This window comes from Anolis carolinensis, chromosome 4 (genome assembly GCF_035594765.1).
Source record: "Anolis carolinensis isolate JA03-04 chromosome 4, rAnoCar3.1.pri, whole genome shotgun sequence".
NCBI classification, from domain to species: Eukaryota; Metazoa; Chordata; class Lepidosauria; order Squamata; family Dactyloidae; genus Anolis; species Anolis carolinensis.
Window position 1 is genome coordinate 18816951 of NC_085844.1, and position 20865 is coordinate 18837815.

A 20865-nucleotide genomic window follows, 5' to 3' on the forward strand; every position below is an offset into this window, starting at 1 on the left:
TTACTAATTTAGCACCAAAATATCACAATATATTGAAAACATTGACTACAAAAATGCGTTGGATAATCCAGAACGTTGGATAAGTGAGCGTTGGATAAGTGAGACTCTACTGTATATCAAATAATTTATATTACTTGTATTTTTTAAAATGTTTATTTTGGTAATGTTTTTTCCCCTTAGGGGCCTCTCAAAGTGACAGTGCAAGAGCTGGATGGATCTTTCAACCACACACTTCAGATAGAAGAAAATAGCCTTAAACATGACATCCCTTGTCACTCAAAGAGCAGGCGGTAGGTTTTTGATAATCTATGCAGTATCTTTTCAAAAAACTATATCTGATACATAATTAATGTCTATGGTTTTCATATTTTCTGGGCCACTTCAGCAGCATGGAGATTTCTCTTTATTTAATACCACGAGGAATCGCAAGCTGTTGTGAGGAGACTGTGATCTGTTCTTAATGTCAGTATTGGTCTTCAGTCTATCTGAAATTCCTAACATCGCTCTAACAGACTGTGAACAAATAGCACTGTGGTGATAATATAGTTGTGAGAAGGCTGTTTTTAAACAAGCTCTTGCTTTCCAACATGTGTTCGAAAACCCAGCTTCAAAAATAAAGGTTTAGAAGAAGTTGAAAAATGCAGTCTGCAGCTGATGTCAAACCATTCTGGTTATGGATTCTACCAAATGAGTTTATTTATTTATTTATTTCTGATATTTATATCCCGCCTTTCTCACCTGAAGGGACTCAGGTAAGAACTTTTCTGTGTGTCCCTTGGAATACCAGAAGGTGTAGAGACTTTAGACCTTAAGAAAAGAAAATTGGCAAAAATATTTGGGAACATCTGATTGAATGAATTTCTAATGGGTTGTCTTGGCCAACATTTGTCCTGCTTTTGTTAAGAAAATATTTAATCTGTATTTATAAAATGGAGTGGGGAAAAATAATTTTAACATTGTATGCCTTTTTTTAACAATGTAGAAATAAGAAGAAAAAGATTCCTCTCATGAATGGAGAAGAAGTGGATATGGATCTTTCAGCCATGGAGTAAGTTAATATGTGAATGCATTCCATTTCTGCAGATGACTGTCCTGGATATGTAGAGTGATACTGGTCCCAATCCAGGATCAACAGTATAAGTATGGGGCCCCATCTACACAGCCGTATAATGTGGGCTAGGAAACTGATTAGCCTGAAAGGGTCTAGGTGACATTTCAGGCTAAAGTGTTTCAACCTGGAATAAACCTGAATATCCAGGTTTATTCCAGATTTAAAAGATACCTGCAAAGGTTCAGATCTTACTGAAGAATTCTCCCTCCAAAGTTCTTTCCTTTCATTTTCCAGTCCCGAGGAAAGTAAGACTAGCCTCGTGGCTCCTACAGAGGCTTTTCCTTTTTTTAAAGCGCCAAATGCAGGGTAGGAAGGAAAGGGAGAGATCCCCATGCCCACCCCTGCTGATTGTGAATCAGCATGGGTGGGTAACCTGGCCACCCCCAGCTAACAAGGTGAAGGTTTGGCCCTCTGTGTGGTCTAGAAATGTAAACCATTTTACATCCCTGTTTTATTTGCATTTGGGCCAGTGTTGAAGGGCCTTGGAAGCAACAGCTGAGCTATTATGTTCCCATTCTCTCTGTCATAGATAATGTTACTTACCTTATATAGGAGATATCCCTTTCTCTTTGTCTCACCAAACAGGTGAACAGTACTCTTGAAGTAGCTAGAGTTTTCTTAATGAGCAGCAGAGGGCATTCACCTTTTTGTGATACCAAATAATTCTATGCATTCTGCATCTGCTTCTCAGTTTGCGAATAATGGCATTCATATATAATAATGCCAGCAGGTTAGATGTGCTCTTTGTGGTGAAGACAATTATTCAACTTTGGAACTGAGTAACAAAGCCTAAGCAAGCCTTGACCGTTTTGTGTTGCCTTTGTAAAACAGCAATACCAATGATCTTGTAACAGACATAAGATGTCTATCCAGCTGGCCACTCTTACATTCTTGATTATTTAGATCATCATATTTAGCAACTCTCATATTAAAATGTTGCAATTAATCATGCAAGTTTGCTGTGTTTTAAGTCTTAGTGCAAGTTTTGGTCATCTTTTTTAGTGCTGATTCCCCCTTACTCTGGATAAGAATAGATCCGGACATGTCTGTGTTAAGAAAGGTAGAATTCGAACAGGCTGACTTCATGTGGCAGTATCAGCTCCGGTATGAGAGGGATGTGGTCGCCCAGGAGGAATCCATTTTGGCCCTCCAGAAGTTCCCCACTCCTGCATCACGGCTTGCGCTGACTGATATACTTGAACAAGAGCAGTGTTTCTACCGAGTGAGGATAATGGCATGCTTCTGTCTTGCAAAGGTGAGAGAAGGGGCCAATCACAAGAGAGCATTGGGAAAAACTGTCCCCGGTTCTAGAAATTAGAATTAAGTAGCTCATGGATAACTTGAACTTTTAAAAGGTTTCAATTCCTCCCCAAAGTGCTTGGAACCTTAGAGATTCACCCCATAGGAACTGTAGCTTGTTGTGGTTGATAACTGCTGTTAAGTCAGCTTTGACTTGTGACAGCCTTTTTGATGATAGTCTTTATGATCATCAGCCCTGCTCAGGTCCTGCAGACTTGAAGACATGGCTACCTTCGTTGATTTTGTCCATTTGAACTGTAGATTTCCCCTACAAAATAATCCCAGTTCCAGAGACCCCAGCCTCTGTATTTATCCCTCTATGTAGCAATTTCCAGTTTTGGTTTGTTATAGTTGCCAGTAATTTCCTAACTACTTTTGCTTACATTAAGCTTTATCAGGTTCTTGAATAGGCATAAAGCCTATTCAAGAGTGAACATAGTAAAGATATATTCAGTTTCAGACCTGGGTAGCTTGATGCTCTCTGTTGAGAAAGGTAAAAAAAATCAGAAAAAAGGAACAAAAATTACTGTCCTTTCAAGTTAGGTGTTACTTATTTTTCTCCATTGTAAATAAATTATATTTATATCAAAAATTATATTCTTACTTTTAACAAAATGGCAGATACAATGTTTCAAGACTTATGATTTATACTTCCAACCTCTTTGGGTTTCTCAAATCAGTTGACTGAATTTACATAGCACTGTTCCCCATGTATAGAAATATAAATAATAATTTCTGAATCTCCCTTTCCCCTGTGTATAAATTATCAACTGCAATCCAGAGGATTGCATTATTTGTTTTGCATTCATAACAAGCACACCAGCTCTTTAACATTTTAAAAAAATCATTATCGCTTCTAATCTACGATCACTGATTTGAGGAACAAAGTATCTCTTCTTTAGTTACAGAGATCCAGTTTACAGTTTAAGACTCCTAATACATTATTTTTACTTATTGGCAGTGGAATCAGAGTTTAATCTTTGCCACATCTCCTTGACTGGCTCACTACCCAGTTTTGTGGGAGTATTTTCCAAGTATTTATAAATGACTGATGAAATTGAAATGCTAGACAGTTGAAATACATTTTAGCAGGCTACCCAAATGTATATGATAGAAAGTTATTTTGGCGCCTTGGAAATCTGAGGAGGTGGTGAAATTTTCACCCTGAGCTTAAAAATCTGCTGACTTCCATGGTTAATTTGAGAGCAATGTAATATAGAGCTTTTAGCATATTAGTTTAAAAAGAGGCAAATGTCAATACTAGAAATCAGCTTATGGTGAAGAAACTTTCTGGCTAACACTAGGAAAGGGATGTGGATGCACAGTGAACGTACTATATTTAAGCAAAGTTTGCATCAGTACAAACTGAACAAGATACATTTATAAATGTAGAGGTCAGACTGATACATATGGGACTTAAGAGTATTACATCTTTGTAACAAAAATACATTTTTAAAATGGATGGATTGTATGTTTTTTTCTTTCATTAATGGACTACAAACACATACATTTCTTAAAACAGATTTCTATAATGGCATAATTATGCTAGTTGCAGTGTTCTTGTTCTATTGAATTAAGCAATAACCTTGGATGCCACAAGTTTCTGAAATAAGGTCATTTCAAAAACTTAAGCCACAACGGTATAATATTATGAGTAACAGAATGGTTTAATTTATTCAAAGTGCTTTAACATCAGTAGTTCATTTGGGACATATTGTTTAAATATGTTATTTTGTAGCTTCTAAGTGTATGTTTTAATGGTGTATTTACAAGAAAAAACATGAGTGTGCCAAGTAAGGAAAAATGTGTGTAATTTAGGGTTTGTTTGTTTTTTAAGTTCTTACCCAGATGAATGAGCTGTTAGGAAGGTACTAAAGTGGTGGGTCTAAAGAAGAAATACATTTTCATCTTCCTGTGAGGTCTTGCATCACAAAACACGATAGCCTGTGATCCCCTACAGTGCTCTGTGGACAAATGTAACAAGAAGTTATTTCTTCAAGCCTTTACTAGTCTATAAAATAGACTACTTAAATCAATATGTTGGACAATTTTTGCCTCAGTATACCATTTATTAAATTTGTTTCTCTTTTGTATTTGGTCTCTGACCATAGCTTAAAGTTAGATGGGATTCTGAATTGTCTGTTATTTTTTGGGTGGTCTTGGTACTCTCAGAGTGGCGGTGGCTGGGCATGTTTGAATTTTGTGTTAGGGTTATTGGGCAGGTAAATTGAGGAAATTGGCAATGCTAATGCTTTCCCCATAACTGGCTTCTGTGGAGATAGATTATGTGGCTGTAACCATTGAGGAAGAGGGGAATCTGTCTGAAATGTAAGTGGAAGGAAAGCAATTAATACCTAGTATTGATTGTAGAAGGATAATTAGTTCCAGATGAAATGTAAGTTAATATGTTTCCACATACTGTCATTCAAATGTATAGAGGCTATGGTGGTAAGAGACTGTCTTAATCTAGGCAAAGTATTTATTTGAGGGTTTGGTTTTCAAACTGAGCTCAAGCCCCAGGATTCCTTGGAAGCTTTTTAAGTTGCTCAATGATAAAACTGGTAATGGTACAAACACAACTTGATAGCTGGCATCTTATTGATTTTTCCTGCTGGGCACAACTAACCCCTAGAATCATTTGTAAGGTTAAGAATATATTTAAAATAGTGATTTAAAGCAATGTGGTGGTCTATGGATCAACGCCAGGCCAAAACGCCAGTCTGTGGGAGAGTTTCCTGGAAGCAAAGAAAGAGTTATACCCCATGGGGACACACACAGTGGATGTACCTGACACATAGTGAGACATAGTGTTAGTAATGTGGCTTCTCTTTCCATCCCTAATTATATAGATTGCAAATTTTATGGTGAGTACATGGACAGGACCACCAGCTATGAAGTCGCTCTTCACCCGAATGTTCTGTTGTAAAAGTTGTCCAAACATTGTGAAAACCAATAACTTCATGAACTTTCAGAGCTACTTTCTGCAGAAGGTAAAAAGGCATCCACCGTCTCACTATATTTTTCTGAAATGATGGATTGTCATAACAGAGGGTTCAAGGGTGGGTAGAAAAAAAAAAGAAAAGCTTTAACTGTTGTAAACATTTTCCAGGATAGAGGCAGTGTTTTATGAAGATAAGTAAATGTATGTCCAGCATTGAAAATCGTATGTACAGTTCATTGTCCCATCTGTCTTAAGAAATCTGGTATTATGCCCTCCCCCTAAAAAAGATTTTAAAGAAAATATGAAGAGATGCTGGAAGATCTATAAAATTATATGACACTTTAATGAAATGTGTTCTTTATTCCCCCCCCCCCCCAATATTACAAGTCAAAGTTATCTGATGTATGCATGGAAACCTGCAACCCATATGACATTTTTGGCCACAATGTGCATTCTGTGAAATTTCCTCATCAGTTTGGGGCTGAGACAAACCAAATAATGCACTTCTCAACAGTTCTCAGGGCTGGTAAACAGGCGCAGGAGATGCACTGTAGAATCCAAGTATAACTAGCTCTCAGTATCTATGGATTCTGCATTCATGGATTCAACCATTTAATTCTCAGGTTTCTGTACTTCCAAATTATCATTTGGATCCCGTGTTTATTCTTGTGTTTGTATATGACACCGTTCCACACTGTTGGAGGGGATAACCAGTGAAATTCATTGGCAAGAGTATCACAAGGAAGGCATAACTAATGCTCCTTGTCACTGACTTTATATTTAAATTTCATTAATCTTGATCCTTTCTCACAGACAATGCCTGTTGCAATGGCCTTGCTCAGAGATGTCCATAATTTGTGTCCTAAAGAAGTTTTAACATTCATTCTAGACTTAATAAAGTACAATGACAACAGGAAAAACAAGGTAAAACATTTGTTCAGTCACTAGAATTTTCTGTTTGCAGTTTCATTGTTTTGGTGTGCAAAGCAACAAAATGTGGTGGGAAATAGTCGAGCCTCTTTCTTTCCTGTTTCAGCTAGCCCTGCGTGTTCCCAGAAATTCTTTCATGCATTTAATGCTAAAGAGGTTGTGGAACTATGTTTGCCGAAAGTTATGGATTAGGCAGGTAAACAGGCTTAATCCAAACATGACATGTGTTCAGCTAATCAGTGGGAAAACTAATCCAAAACTATAAGTAAAATCAGCCAGGGCACGCGTTTCCCTTGAATACTTAGCTTCATGCCATGGAAGTGATCACTGGTCTGGCTTTGACACTGGATGCCAAATGGTTCTGGGTGCCAAAATGTGGCCCAAAGTGCCTTTGCACAGCTTAGAGCACTGCATCAGCTGCCTGGAAAAAGATCTGTCCTCAAGCACATGTATAGCAGATGATTAAAGTCACTCTATGAAAAATGTTCAGAAAATTTGACTAATGCAAAATGCAGTGGTGAGATGGTTAGCTTGGCTCAGCTTCATAAATCATGCAGCTTAAACATTATTTTAGCTGCATGAACTTTCAACTGATTTCTGTGCACACATTAGATCTTTGGTGATTGCCTGTGAAACATCCTAAGTGGCTAGAGGCCAGGTTATTTTCAGAAGCAGCTTCTCCCTTTGAAACCTGCCACATCATTGGAGGCCTTACTCCATGTTGCTTTGCCTTCAAGGAAATGATTAATTTGGGTATGGAACAGGATCTTTTCACTGGCATGTGGAATGGCATTTGTCTGGTTTGCCCTATCTGTTCTTCCCTTTTTTGCCAGAACCCTGGATTGTTTTAACTTTGAGTGCCATGTAATTACAAATGATTCAGTTCTTCTGATATTTAACTCTTTGATTTCTGTTGTATTTTTGATTCTCATCACCTCTCCATTTCTCCTTTGCTCTCTATAGTAACTGTTTTGGGGGCTCTTGCAGCCCAAAGGGAGATACACATTAAGTAAAATATGCATTCCTTAGAGCCAATCTTGCATCTAGTCTCCTAATATCATGACAATGACTTTCACCCACATCTATATGACAGCAGAATTGTATTCTTAAGTAAGGTAGCATGCACCATGGAAAGCAGCTTTGGATATTCTTCTTTGTTTTGTAATCATTGTGTTTTAAATATTATATTCTGTATTGCTTGTTATCTTGAATTCTGGGTTTTGGTATTTAGTTTTCAGACAACTACTACCGTGCTGAATTAATCGATGCATTAGCAAACTCCGTAACTCCTGCTGTCAGTGTGAATAATGAAGCCCGAACCCTGGACAATCTAAATCCTGATGTGCGCCTCATTCTTGAAGAAATTACTAGATTCTTAAACATGGAAAAGCTGCTACCCAGTTACAGGCACACCATTACAGTCAGGTATGATACAAAAACATCTTGAATTTCTGCAAATATAACACTGGAAAAAAGCAATATTAATTCTATTGGGGTGGTTTTTTTGTTTTTGATTTTACTTCATCCTGCCTTGCAGTTAATACTGATGGAGACACTCTGACCTTGCAGAATGTAGCTTTTAATTAGTCCACATTATTGTCAATAAACATACAAGAGCCAGAAGATAGAGGGGAGATTTAATTGGCGTCTAGAAAGACCTTTTGTAAACACTGTTTTAAGAGAAAATGCATCATTACACCCTTCTGAAACAGGAACATTTGTAATACTTGAAATCATATCTTTATTTTCTTCTGATCTCAGATAACAAAAGAATGTTAGAGTCAGTAGAGATTTAATGTGGAGTCCAAGTGTGCTTTATGTCTCATGCAAATATAGTTGCTGGACATAGGTCAGCTGACACTTTGTACGAGACAATCCACATTTGTAAAGTACAGTTGATTGAGGTGGGCGGGAGGGGGGGCAGCAATAGAAAAATGCCATGTATGAAACAACACTCATGCAAGGGGGAGGAATGGAAACTACAAGACACAGCATACTCTTAATAAATACCTAGATTTATATTTGGTTCTTACTTTTCACTTAATATGGCTTGGATCATCTCATCTAGTTTATGTTAGATAATAAAAGATCCAAAGTCCCCAAATTTTTAGAACTCCCAAACTCTCTTCCTTCATTAATGCCACTCTTTTGTAACAATCTCAGACAAAGAAGCTTAACACATCTGTTTAGCAGAATTTAGAAGTGTGAAAATAATCAGAAATTTGCTGTGATGCTATTAAAATGATTTCTTTTATGACAGCAAGTTTAGAATTTACAAAAGATATTTTCTCTCCCTCTTCCTTCCTGTGCATAGCTGTTTGAATGCCATTCGCATATTACAGAAGAATGGGCATGTTCCAAGTGATCCTGCAGTCTTCAAATCCTATGCAGAATATGGGCACTTTGTGGATATCCGAATAGCAGCTTTGGAAGCAGTTGTTGACTACACAAAAGGTTACATGTCTTCATCTTTATCATTCAGTGCATTGTCATGCAGAGTTTAAGTATCTTTATGTTTTCTTTCCCAGTCTTTTAATATTATGTTAACCTTTGGAATCACCAAGAGATACAGTCTGAATTTGTACCGTAGAGATGGGTGCAGATCTTGGTTCTTAATGGCTAGGAGCACTGGGATACAGACCATCAAAATGTTGTTACTCTGACATGAAGAAAAGATTGTTGCCATTGGTAGCAATTCTTTAACTGCTGGTCCTTATGTAGTTAACACATCACTGTCACTCAGAACAGGCATTAGTGGGAATTGGGAGAAAAAGAAAAAAAAATAGGGCCACAATTGACAGAAGGTAATGAAGAATATGTCCAGGCAATCCGAGGATGACTGATCCTAGTTAGTAGTAAGGAACAATTCATAGATTCTTGTTGGAGAGGGAATGGAGTATCATGAACAGAAATCCCCTACACTGGATTTTTTTTTTTAATTCTGGTCTCATTGTTCATCATATGAAAGAAGTAAAATATTGCATTTGGAGGGCCATGAGTCATGAGGTGGGAATGGAGAAAATAAAGGAAACAGATATTGGCACTCTAATACCAAAAGGAATTTATCATAAGAACAAGAGGAATGAAAATACTTTTGCCCATTTGGTAAAATCTGAAAATATTACTTTATGAGAATTTCATAGACATTAAATAATTGCAGTGCCATAGCAGGTTCTTAACTTTACTGCACATGAGAAAAACACATTACCAGTTTGAAATATGTTTAAAATAATCTATTGACCTTACATTGTTATGATATTTAGGTGTTTGTATTCAATTTGGAGTCAGTACATTTCTATTGACTCTGACTCGAAACGGTTTCTGAATTTGACTCCATGACCCTTCTGGATTGTATGCCATCCATCTATTGAATTGTTTGAGCCCTTCTCATTTTGTAGCTTTTTGTTAGGTATTTTGTTTGCATATAGCTGAGCTATATGTTTTCATGCATATGCAATGCTAGAAATATAAATCTGCAATGTATACGAGGGCTTTCAACAAAGTAGGTTACGTTTTGGATTTTAAAAAGGACAAAGTATAGGAGAAATCATTTACCATATGCAGCTGAAAGACACATTCTAATACTACAATCTCACGTAATCTCCATTGAAATCTAGGCACGTCTCATATAGATAAATGAGTTTGAAAAGGTCTGCCCCAGTAAATTTGCCGCCTCTCTCCTCCGTTTCCAACAATGGGGGCGTGGCTGGCAGCACAGCGTTTTGGCTACACTGCAGGAAGGGAGAAGGGGGAAGAGCTGAGGACACAAGCGGGGAATTTACTGGAGCAGTACTTTTCAAACTCATTTATCTATATGAGACGTGCCTAGATTTCAATGGGGATTACATGTGATTGTAGTATTGGAATGTGTCTTTCAACTGCATATGGTAAATGATTTCTCCTATACTTTGTCCTTTTTAAAATCCAAAACGTAACCTACTTTGTGGATAGCCCTCGTATTATCTTAGAGACAGGGCAGTTGTGAAAATTTGTATGGATGAATATCCAAGAAATGAGTCTTTCCCCTTTCACAATGGATATAACTCCTGTCAAAATTAAATTCCAGAAGTATACATATCTGTACAAATAATTAATAGAACCAGTGTGGTATAGTGGTTTGACACTGGACTACAATTTTGGAGTTTGACTCCCTACCTGGCCATGGAAACCTTTTGGGTGTTTCTGGGCAAATCAGACTTCCTCGGCCTCAGAGGAGAGCAAAAGCAGCTCTCTTGTGAACAGATTTTAATGAGAAAAACCTCATGATAGATTCGTAATGACTTGAAAGCGCACAACAATCAATGAACAAAAAAGGAAAGGATTGAGAGGGGATCTGGGTATCACTGAATTATACTATTGGAAAAAATTCCTTAGTCCCAAAGTTGTAACATAAATACATAATTTGTTGTATACTATTTCCATATAAAGTGTTTCATATATTATACGTATTTCTGGATAGCTTTAGTAATTGCTTCTTATCTGTAAGGGCCACCATCGTGTTGAATAGGTCATGCGTTTTGTCTTTATAGTTGATCGAAGCTACGATGAGCTGCAGTGGCTGCTTAATATGGTCCAGAGTGATCCTGTGCCCTATGTCAGGTTAGTCTTCCTTGCTAGTGATAGAATTTGTCTAAATTACATTTACTGTCATATCCTAAACACCTATGTTACATGGGCGTTTCCAATAAAGTCACCAAACTAACTGCTTAAAAGGTTATTAATTTGGATTATAAATAACCTGGTATGTGTCGTTTTTTCCTTTTTAAATCTATTCTTACTTGCTTTTTGTTTGACAGACATGTATGGAGTGGTTAAGCAATAGTCAATTCCAGATTTTGTCAGCTTCAAAATTGAAAATAGATGCCATGATTTTTTATTGCAGGGCATGACAAACTTTTCCAGAATTGAAAAGAAATTTCACTAAATTGCCAATCATAGTTTATTACAGTCTGAATCAAAATTGGAAGCCTATACTGCTTCTAATGTGGAGCTATGGGTAATTTGTAACTATTAAGCAAGAGGGCAGCATTCCTCTAGTTCTCTGAAAAAGAACAAAACCCTAAGCAAAACCCTAAGACTGCTTAATGTGTCAGGATGTTTGTATGCTTTCCCTAGCAACTATCTTTACATCTTTGTTGAAAGCTTTGCTTGTATATTTTTGGGCCTTTGTAAGCTTTCTCCTTTTTAAAAAAGAGCTGGGCCTCGTTATATTGGGATACTAAAGAAAATATAAATTGGTTTCCAGTTCACAACTAGGGGACAAAGATTATAAATGATGTATTTGTAGCTGGACATTTTGCCTGTTGGGTTTAAGTTAGAATGTTTACCAGTGCAAGTCTGCACCCCTGGTGACCTGGATAATGACAGCCTTTGAACACTGTAGCCTCTTTTCAGGTTTTTCCCTCTTGGTATCTTTTCTTGTTATTTCCACTGACCATTATGGCCTTAGGGCTTCTCTTTAAAATGGCTATTTGATGCATTTTTAGAATCCTGTATATGTTCATTGAACTTGATTTCCTAAGAAGTTGTGAGCACCAAGGGACAAGTTTGACTTTGTACAACCTTGTATTCTTTATTTATAACTGCAGAGCCAAAAAAGGATTGGAGAAAATGCAAGACTTAGAAATAGAAAGGTTGTATTTTATATTGATTAAAAGTTGACTGTTGCCATCCTTTAGGCATAAAATATTGAATATGTTGACGAAGAACCCACCATTTACCAAGAACACGGAGTCTCCATTGTGTAATGAAGCTCTAGTGGATCAACTCTGGAAACTTATGAATTCAGGTTAATTTTTTAAAATTGTTTGCCATTTGTAAGACATTGTTGTGATATGCCTCACGGTTGACCCTATGCATTTTTAATTAGAAGTTAAACTGCATATTGTAGAATTTATTTTGTTGCACTTATATGCTGACTTTCTGACATGGAACTCATGTTAGTATAGATGTGGTTCCTTCAACATCTCCCATTCAAGCACAAATTAAAGAGAGTTGGAGGTTAATTAAAGTTTCTGCACCATGTCCCTTTAAACCTTTTCACATAGGATTATCGCCAAAGGCATGTAGATACAGATTCTTTGGATATTGTGGTCTTTTATAACAGAACATTCCATAATATACAAGGTTGTCTTCATGATATTTTTATTTATTTTATTTATTTTTCAAACTTATATGCCGCCATGAGAATGAGAATAACCCTCATTTATTGCTATTTGCTTGGTCTACTTTGGATCATGTGTATTTGGGTATTCCTTGAGCTAAATGAATAAGGTTCTTCCAGATTCTTTTAAACATTGAAATCAGTTTGTCATGTAACAGAGCAGCTGGGATATCTTTCTAAGTGAGAAGAAACCTGTTTGACAGCTTCAAAAACAAAATGGAATTAGGTTTGCTGGTGAATCTAAACTGTTTAAGATAGGAAAAGAAATAAGTGGCTGGAGTTCTCCAGACTAGGGGAATTGGGAGAAAAATGACAGATGTGGTTCATTGTAAGCATGTGAGGCCTATGTGGGCAAATAAATCCTAACTTCAAGTTTATACTGACATAATTTAAGTTGGAAGGAGCTGGTAAAGAAAGATTGTTATTGCTTATGAAAAGATCAATTGAATATGCAAATGCTCCTTAACTAAAAAAAAGTGGGCGTGTTATGTTTCTTATGAGTGTGATTTGAAAAGGATTTACAATTAAACTGCTGATACAATATTTCTGTTGTACTAATCCATGGTGTGACCATGTCTAGAATACTGGTACACATCTGGTTGCCACACCTAAAAATGATATTATATATTTTGGAGAGATGCGGACACGGAACAATGGCTTCAAATTACAGGAAAGGAGATTCCACCTGAACATCAGGAAGAACTTCCTCACTGTGAGGGCTGTTCGGCAGTGGAACTCTCTCCCCCAGGCTGTGGTGGAGGCTCCTTCTTTGGAAGCTTTTAAACAGAGGCTGGATGGCCATCTGTCAGGGGTGCTTTGAATGCGATTTTCTGCTTCTTGGCAGAGGGTTGGACTGGATGGCCCATGAGGTCTCTTCCAACTCTTCTATGATTCTATGCAGAAAAGGAGAGTCAGATGCAACTGTCCTGTGAGAAAAAGTTACAGCATTGTTAGTGCAAGTGATGAGGATGACACGATAATGTAAAGATTTTCCTCTGACATTCAGGCTAGTCATGCCTGACTCTGGGGACTGGTACTCATCTCAAGTTCTAATCCAAAAAGCCATCATTGTCCATAGACACCTCCAATATCATGTAACCAGCATGACTGCATGACATAATAAAGATATTCAAAATTATGGATAAGACAAACAGAAGATCTCTGGGGTCATCCTCTGAATCTCCCACCATTCAGTTTCAGAATAGATAAAATAATGCACTCCTTGACACAAGAGATAACTAAACTACAGAACTCTCTGCCAGAGGATGCCTGTGTAAGTTTGCTGTGAGAGGAGGCTCTGTGAGAGTGAAGCTCTTTATCTGCATGAGAAAGAAGCCCAGCGTGGAAGCAAAGAAGTATAAAGAACTTTATTTGTGTTTATTTGCTTTTGTAAATAGTAGCTGTCAGTTTGGTTAACTTTAAAAGGAAAATGGATACAATCATGGAGGATGGGGCCAGCAATGGATTTTTGCCAGTGTGACTATGTGTGATCTCAAGTATCAAAGATGTTGCTAGCAAGCACATGATGCAGGATGCTGTTGAACACTTGTCCTCTTGGTAGGTTCCCAGATGGAAGGATGTTGTCGACAAAACGTTGAACTAGAACAAGCTTTGGCTTAAGCTGACATGGTTCTCTTTCCATCCTTAAAATATTAGTAAGATTATCAGGAGCACAGTTGGAGTTGATCAAAATGCTCAGTCCATTAAATCAGCAGAGTCCTTCTGTACAGTAGAGGGCATACATGGAGATTAACTTTAAAAAAAGCTGGCACAATTAATTTATTAATTCAAGGCATAATGAAAGTTTCATATGTGTAAATCACTATCTGAAATAATTTCATATAGAAAGGGGAAACATGGCTAATTACAAGCTGTATTTGCATTTCACACTCTACCTAATAGAACATGTGTACCCATAAAAGTGATTGACAGTAGTTTCAAGAAGAAGACATAATTCAGTATAGATTTCTCTGCTGCAAGATGTGGTGATGGCCACTAGCCCAGATGGCCTTAAAAGGGGATTAAGCAACTCCATGGAGAATAAGTCTATCAATGATGTTAGTCATGATGTCTATGAAGAGCTTCCAGTTTCAGAGGAGGCCCAACTTCCTGCTTTCCTCCGTGACCAACCGTCGGTTTCTTGGAAGCCCACAAACAGCACAAAAGTTTTATGCCTGTCCTGCTAATAATCTCAATTGACTGGTATGCAGTGGCACTACTCAGGGTACTAACAAACCATACTATATCTGGATTCTGTCACCCGGAAAATGTTATTTTGTGGGGGGGGGGGGGGGGGGGGGGGAGAAATATGAATTTTGAGGAAATTGTGTGGGCCTTTTTCCTGGAAAATCCACATAATTTTCTTCCTCTCCCATTCACATTCCTTCATGGCAGAAAAAAGGTTCACAAAGACCATTTTTCAGTGAATTTCAGTCTGTTGTAAGTATTTGTTAGAAGATAGCATACCAAGTTATGAAAATCAATTTGTACCATATATTTATATGATGATTTTGCCACAGATTAAATAGATGGTACAGAATAATTTTCATAACTTGGCACATAATCTTGTATCATGTACTTAGAAATATGTATTCTTCTAGGGGACATTAATAGCTGTGTGCTCTCTATGCATCATTATTTTTAGTGCCTAGAAGCTTACAGCTGCACCAGCAGGCAGTTGAAGCCATGGGGGATGAGACCACCTCTGTTAATTATTTGGAAAGATTTACCAGATGTGAAACTCAGGAAGTAAACAGTTTGGATTTTGTCGCCAGAGAGTTGATGTTCCTCTCCCCCCCCCAGCTCCAAGAACCAATTGTACAAAGTTAGTCTTTAACTCACTGACCTTGTATTAACAAAAGGAGTGATAATAACAAGAGACGTTTTGATTTTTGGTGTACTAACAACATAAACCTCTCTGAGTCACATGGAGCCTTTGTTCAAATGTTACTTTCCATCAAGAGCACTGATGCAGGCCTAAACGGATAGTAAGAATATTTGTAGGCTAAAATCTCCACTCATCCATGTCACAATTCAAAATTTTGTTAATTCCTAAAATAAATCATAATGGCTTGGTTGTGTATTTTAAAAGTAGTTCTGAGAAAATGTAGTTCTAAGAAGATAAAATTGGTAAATTTCAAAACATTTTAAAAATTAAGTATATGAGTATCAACAAAAATTAAAAGTTTGGAAAACTTACATCCATTCGTTAAGTAGCAATCAGAGTCATTGTTGCAATATATTTGTTATTAATTCATTATTATATTATTATTTCCTAGCCATTATGGAAGCCAGTGAATATTTAAGGAAGTTTAAATAATTTGCAGAAGAGTGACAAAATAAATCTACACTTCATATCTCTTGAAGGCTTGTTTAAATTTGTATGACCAGAACAGCTGTGTTTCATTGCACTGTCTCCCCAATTATTCTGAAAAATCTTACTAGGGCAAAGGATCCCCTTAGACAGTGATATACAGTATCATATGCTGAAGCTCTCATGATTCATGTGACCATAGGAGTCTGTCTTGTAATTTTCCACTTTGCTTAGGTTTTTTCTTTCTTTTGAGGCACATGCCTTTTTGCTTTGTTTACTAGTTACATCTTTTCCCTTCTGGAAATTGTTCATTCAGTAATATGCTGATGCAGCGTACTTTTAGGTGTGTAAAACTTAACCATTTCCCCTACAGTACTTCCATAATAAATTGAAGCACTTGCTTGGCACAGTTCTTGATTGGCTCCTGGCAAATTACATGACCTTCTCTTTGTCCCAGCCATGAGTAAAATTTGTTACTGATATCTGTAGTCGGCATGGCTAGACAGTTAAGTCTTACAAACAGATCAAAGATTTTCAGCAGTAGCTGGAAATTGCAAAAACTGTTGCCTCTGTTTGGCCTCATGTGCATGTACAGAGAGGTGCATATAAACATAAGCTATGAAAGTGCTCATCACAGTGATGGAGGCTTTGTTGCTTTGCTACATCCAGCAAGAAATTGGAAAATGTGGTTCTGTTCATTGGTAGTGGTTTTTAAGACCACTGGCAGAAGTCTGATGGTGACAGTGATGGGCTACCTAAGAGGGATTTATGGTTAAAGAAGAAATAGATGGCACTATTTAGTTACCTATTTATTTACTACATTTATATCCCACCCTTCTCACCCCGAAGGGGACTCAGAGCAGTTTACAAGTTATATGTACATGCAATCTATATATATATATATAAAAGGGTAATGGAATCATGGCACCGGACAAAACAACTAAACTGAACAACCCACAACCTTGAAAATTGACAGCACAACCTCTCATCCACGCCTCTACGTTCATACAACAAAAAGAAAAGAAAAATTAAGTCCTAGCCACAGCAACGCATGGCCGGGCACAGCTAGTATATTATATTAGCATAGCACAATATAAGCATTATATATTACTGATGGTAATGGTAATTCAGAGTGAAAAAGTAGCAGATGCCTAGCATGGGAAATTAACTTAATTTTCCATTAACATTGGAAAATGTCAATATCTGTTTGATAAAGGGCTTAAAAACCATATCTTAGAAGATGGAGCAGACCTTTTTTCCTGCTGTTTTAGAAACTAGGATGAAAGAGTGGGGGAATGCTGTACATGGCAAGTTGTGTTCCTCGGTACTGCCAGTCAGGGGAAGTATATCTGAGATAGCAGGGAATGTGTGAGGGACCACCATTGAGTACTACATAACACTTGGATGAACCCTGGCTGTTTGCAATGTAATTATTTTAAAAGAGCCCATGGGTTGTGCAGAAGAAATTGGGATCTATTTGTGGCAAATGTTTTGTTTTTATGTTTTTATAGGGTTCAGGAGAGATAACATGTTACTAATATAATGAATGGAGTGTTTTTTTGTAGCATAAAATAGAAAGGCCAGGTGGTGAAACTGCTGATTGATCCAGCTTGATTTAACAGCTTCAGAATTACAAATGGTTGTTTGTACTACAGAGCATACTATTGGCTCAGGCTGAAGTTTGGCGAGGCCTAAGTTGTTGCTAATAATATTTCTCAGTTCATCCTTTTCCAGCAGAGAAGCTTTTCCTCCCCTGATACTAACTATGCTGGAACAAGCTCTGTATTTTGTTGTCAGCCTATGTATAAATTTGCGTCATCCTGTTCTGTACAATCCCCCTTATTGGGGAGCTGACCTAGTTTTAAAATCTGAGTGTGGTTCCATGAAAGGGCAAAATCTTGCATGTGTTTAGAAATCAGGAAAAAAGAAGCCATTAAAATGTTATAATCCATGTTTATATCTAGTAGCATATGGTAGTTCAAGTGTGAAGTTTCCTATTGTTTTTTTGCTAGGATTGTGTTGATGCAAATTGTTATGGTACATATAGGCAGACTGGCCTTATTCCGTACAGCCTTGATCACAACTTACAGTAGATTTCACTTGCAAAGCTATACCCCTTGACATTGTGTGAAGATTACTGAGAACCTTTGCTCTCTGTAGGTACATCCCATGACTGGAGGCTGCGCTGTGGTGCTGTTGACCTGTACTTCACGCTGTTTGGTCTCAGCAGGCCTTCCTGTTTGCCGCTGCCAGAACTCGGGTTGGTCCTTAACCTGAAAGAAAAGAAAGCCGTTCTGAATCCTACCATAATCCCTGAAGTGGGGGCAAGTGGTCCGGAACTTCCTATCAATCCAAACAATATGAGCCAAATGGTTGGCTTCCCAAGCAGTGTGAGCAGTTGTTTTTATCAAACACTTGGCAGAATTCATAGTAGTTCAGTTCACCACAGTAAGAAAAGCCTCAATTTTCAGGTCTTGCCCTTTGTCTAATACCATTGTGCCACTATCACTTTGTTATGTGCCATAAATCTGTCCACTGCCTATATTGGAGGGAATATTTTTTCCCCTCCTCATGCAAGTTATTTATCAAGTCAATAACCTTTCCCCATTAATATTTCCCGAAAGGTTTTGTTGTGTCTGTCTCTGAGAAGTTTCTAAACTCAGTTCTTTGGAATGGGTGGATTAGCAATTTTTCATTTGTTACCATACATGTTGCAAATGTAAGTGCTAGGCAACATTAAAAAGAAGTGTGTCTTAGGCTTTATATCTGATATGATATGTTTTTGTTCATGGAAATAAACCTCCCAGAAGAGACTGTGTTTAAAACAGTATGTGAGGTTCTTCTTTGCAATAACCTTGCAACATTGATATTAGTTCCAGTTAAATTATTATTACTGATATCCTCCTGCCCATTTAGTAGATATATTCTTTGCTCAAGCAGGGATTCAGTATCTTGGATCTTAGACCTTTTTCTTAGGGAATGCCCACCATTGTTTAGGAATGAATTATTAATGTGGCAAATATGGAGAGTGATAGTATTTTGCATTATATTTAATAGCCTATTTGGGATTTTCTAGTCTCCGGAACTGCTCCTGCATCTAATAATCCAAGATGTACTGTGTGATGGATCGTGAATGGTCTTTTTAAAAAAATGAAAATATTTTACATTTCTGGTTTTTAATTGCTTCTTCAGGAGGAGGATCATCTTGTTAAAGAATCAGCAATGCTTCCCTTTCCTCATCAGCAAGGGTTGAAACGAAAAGCTGACACACCTCTTGGGTCTCCCCTGGAACCAGGCCAGATACTAGAGAAGATTGACGACAGTAAAGTCAAACTTAAAATAAGAGTAAGTAAATAGTTGGGAATTGCAGGAATCACCCAGTGTTGTTGTTAGAAGTGGTTCCAGTCTTAAACAAACTATCGCTAATTTGATGTGCCTAAAGATTAAGGAACCTCACCCTTCTGGGAACATGCTCTGAAAAAGGGGCACAGTGATTGTGTAATTCCATAACATTTGCACTGCAAACAGTTGGCAGCACCCCCAGTAGTTATGATTTAAAACCCATTGTCTACTACATTATGTGCCCTTTATGTGTATATTAAACATCATGAACTGTCTTCCTTGGATTTTTAATTCTTTAGAGAATAGGATTGTGAATATTCAGGGTTTCAGTTTTTTTTTTCTTACTGTGCATTTTCTTTTTATATCACAGTGCAAAAAAATATAAAGTGTTCCCTCATTTATCGCGGGGGTTACATTCTGCAAAGTAGGAATGCTATATTTATTTTAGTATATGTACATTATTTTAGTAATTATACACTATTTTAAGTCTTTATCAACCAATCGTGTGTTGATAAATCACCTCCTTCTCCTTCCGTTGCCACTTGGGCTCCTTTTCTATCCCTTCGGCTTCTCCTTCCTCCCTACCTTAGGCTGTAATTGTAATTTTTAATAATTTATAATATTATTTTAGAGTTTATTGAAAAACTGTAAAATAGCGAATCCGCGAAAAGCAAACCGTGAAGTAGTGAGGGAACACTGTATACTTAAGCAGATTAATCAACACTCCCTATATTTCATGGTTTTGTTTTCTGGCCTTACAGTTCTCAAACTCTCAAGAAGAAGAAGAGATTGATATGGACACAGTGCATGATAGTCAAGCTTTTATATACCATCATTTGAACATGTTGGAAAGACCGTCTACACCAGGTTGGTTAAAATGGTGGCAAATTATGTTCATTGTGTTGATCTTGAGCTTTATCTTCCTATTCAGTGTGGAGCTTAATTTTCCTGTCTAGCCATGCCTGTAGCAGTTCTAGGTAACATTTAGCTGAGAAGAAGCTGGATATGTAGATAAGAGTGTATGTGGTGAATGCTATTATAGCTGCCTACATCCTCATTAGCATTTTCTTTAGATGAACAAATGGAATCCTTCACTTAGGAAAGTCAGAAAATCTCACACAGAGCAGGGGCTTGACAAGTGTAGCCCATCAAGGCCATGCAATGGCGTATTCATGGATGTTTGCTGAAGTACATCCCATCTGGTTTCTGATATCATTAATCCCAACGGCTCAAAATATCTGTCAGTAATATAATGTTGATATTAAACTGTATGTGTGAGACAGTATTGAACTACAGAGCTGCTTCTCATGAGAAGAAACAAGTTTCTACCAGAGCCATTTTCTGAAATCAGCCCTCTGGCAAGGAATGGAACTGCTTCAGAGCAGCACATCAAGTCTTTTTGGTGTGTGGTTGTTTTTGTTATTGAAAATGTGACTACATAGTTTAAATAATTTACCAAGAACAAAACTCAGAAAATCATTGAGTTGGAAGGAGCCAATCCCTTTCTCAGTAGCAGGACCAGCAGGTCGAGCATCCAGCCTCTTTTTGAAGAAGTTCTGAGAAGGAGACCTCCTCCACCACCTATCTAGGGAATTGGTTCCATTGCCAAACTGCCCTTATCTAGGGAATTGGTTCCATTGCCAAACTGCCCTTACTGTAAAGAAATTCCTTCTAATGTTCAGTTGATATCTTCCATCTTGAAATTCAAACCCATTAAATCTATCCTGCCCTTGGGAGCAGCAGAAAGCAGGTTTGCTCCTCCTCTC

General features: G+C 37.4%; 1 protein-coding gene across 3 annotated transcripts in view; it reads left to right on the forward strand.

Annotated features, from left to right (window-relative positions):
• The window catches only part of taf2 (TATA-box binding protein associated factor 2), a 51710-nt gene that overhangs the window by 18788 nt on the left and 12057 nt on the right, over positions 1-20865 (forward strand). For 2 of the 3 annotated variants that reach the window (XM_062980061.1, XM_062980062.1), the window contains exons 14-25: positions 181-290; positions 983-1048; positions 2114-2366; positions 5260-5400; positions 6165-6275; positions 7513-7706; positions 8596-8735; positions 10811-10880; positions 11960-12069; positions 17918-18147; positions 18950-19102; positions 19861-19966. In XM_062980061.1, coding sequence (XP_062836131.1) covers positions 181-290; positions 983-1048; positions 2114-2366; positions 5260-5400; positions 6165-6275; positions 7513-7706; positions 8596-8735; positions 10811-10880; positions 11960-12069; positions 17918-18147; positions 18950-19102; positions 19861-19966 — 1684 coding nt within the window. The remainder of the gene's footprint in view (positions 1-180; positions 291-982; positions 1049-2113; positions 2367-5259; positions 5401-6164; positions 6276-7512; positions 7707-8595; positions 8736-10810; positions 10881-11959; positions 12070-17917; positions 18148-18949; positions 19103-19860; positions 19967-20865) is intronic. The other variant, XM_062980063.1, reaches the window with a different exon arrangement.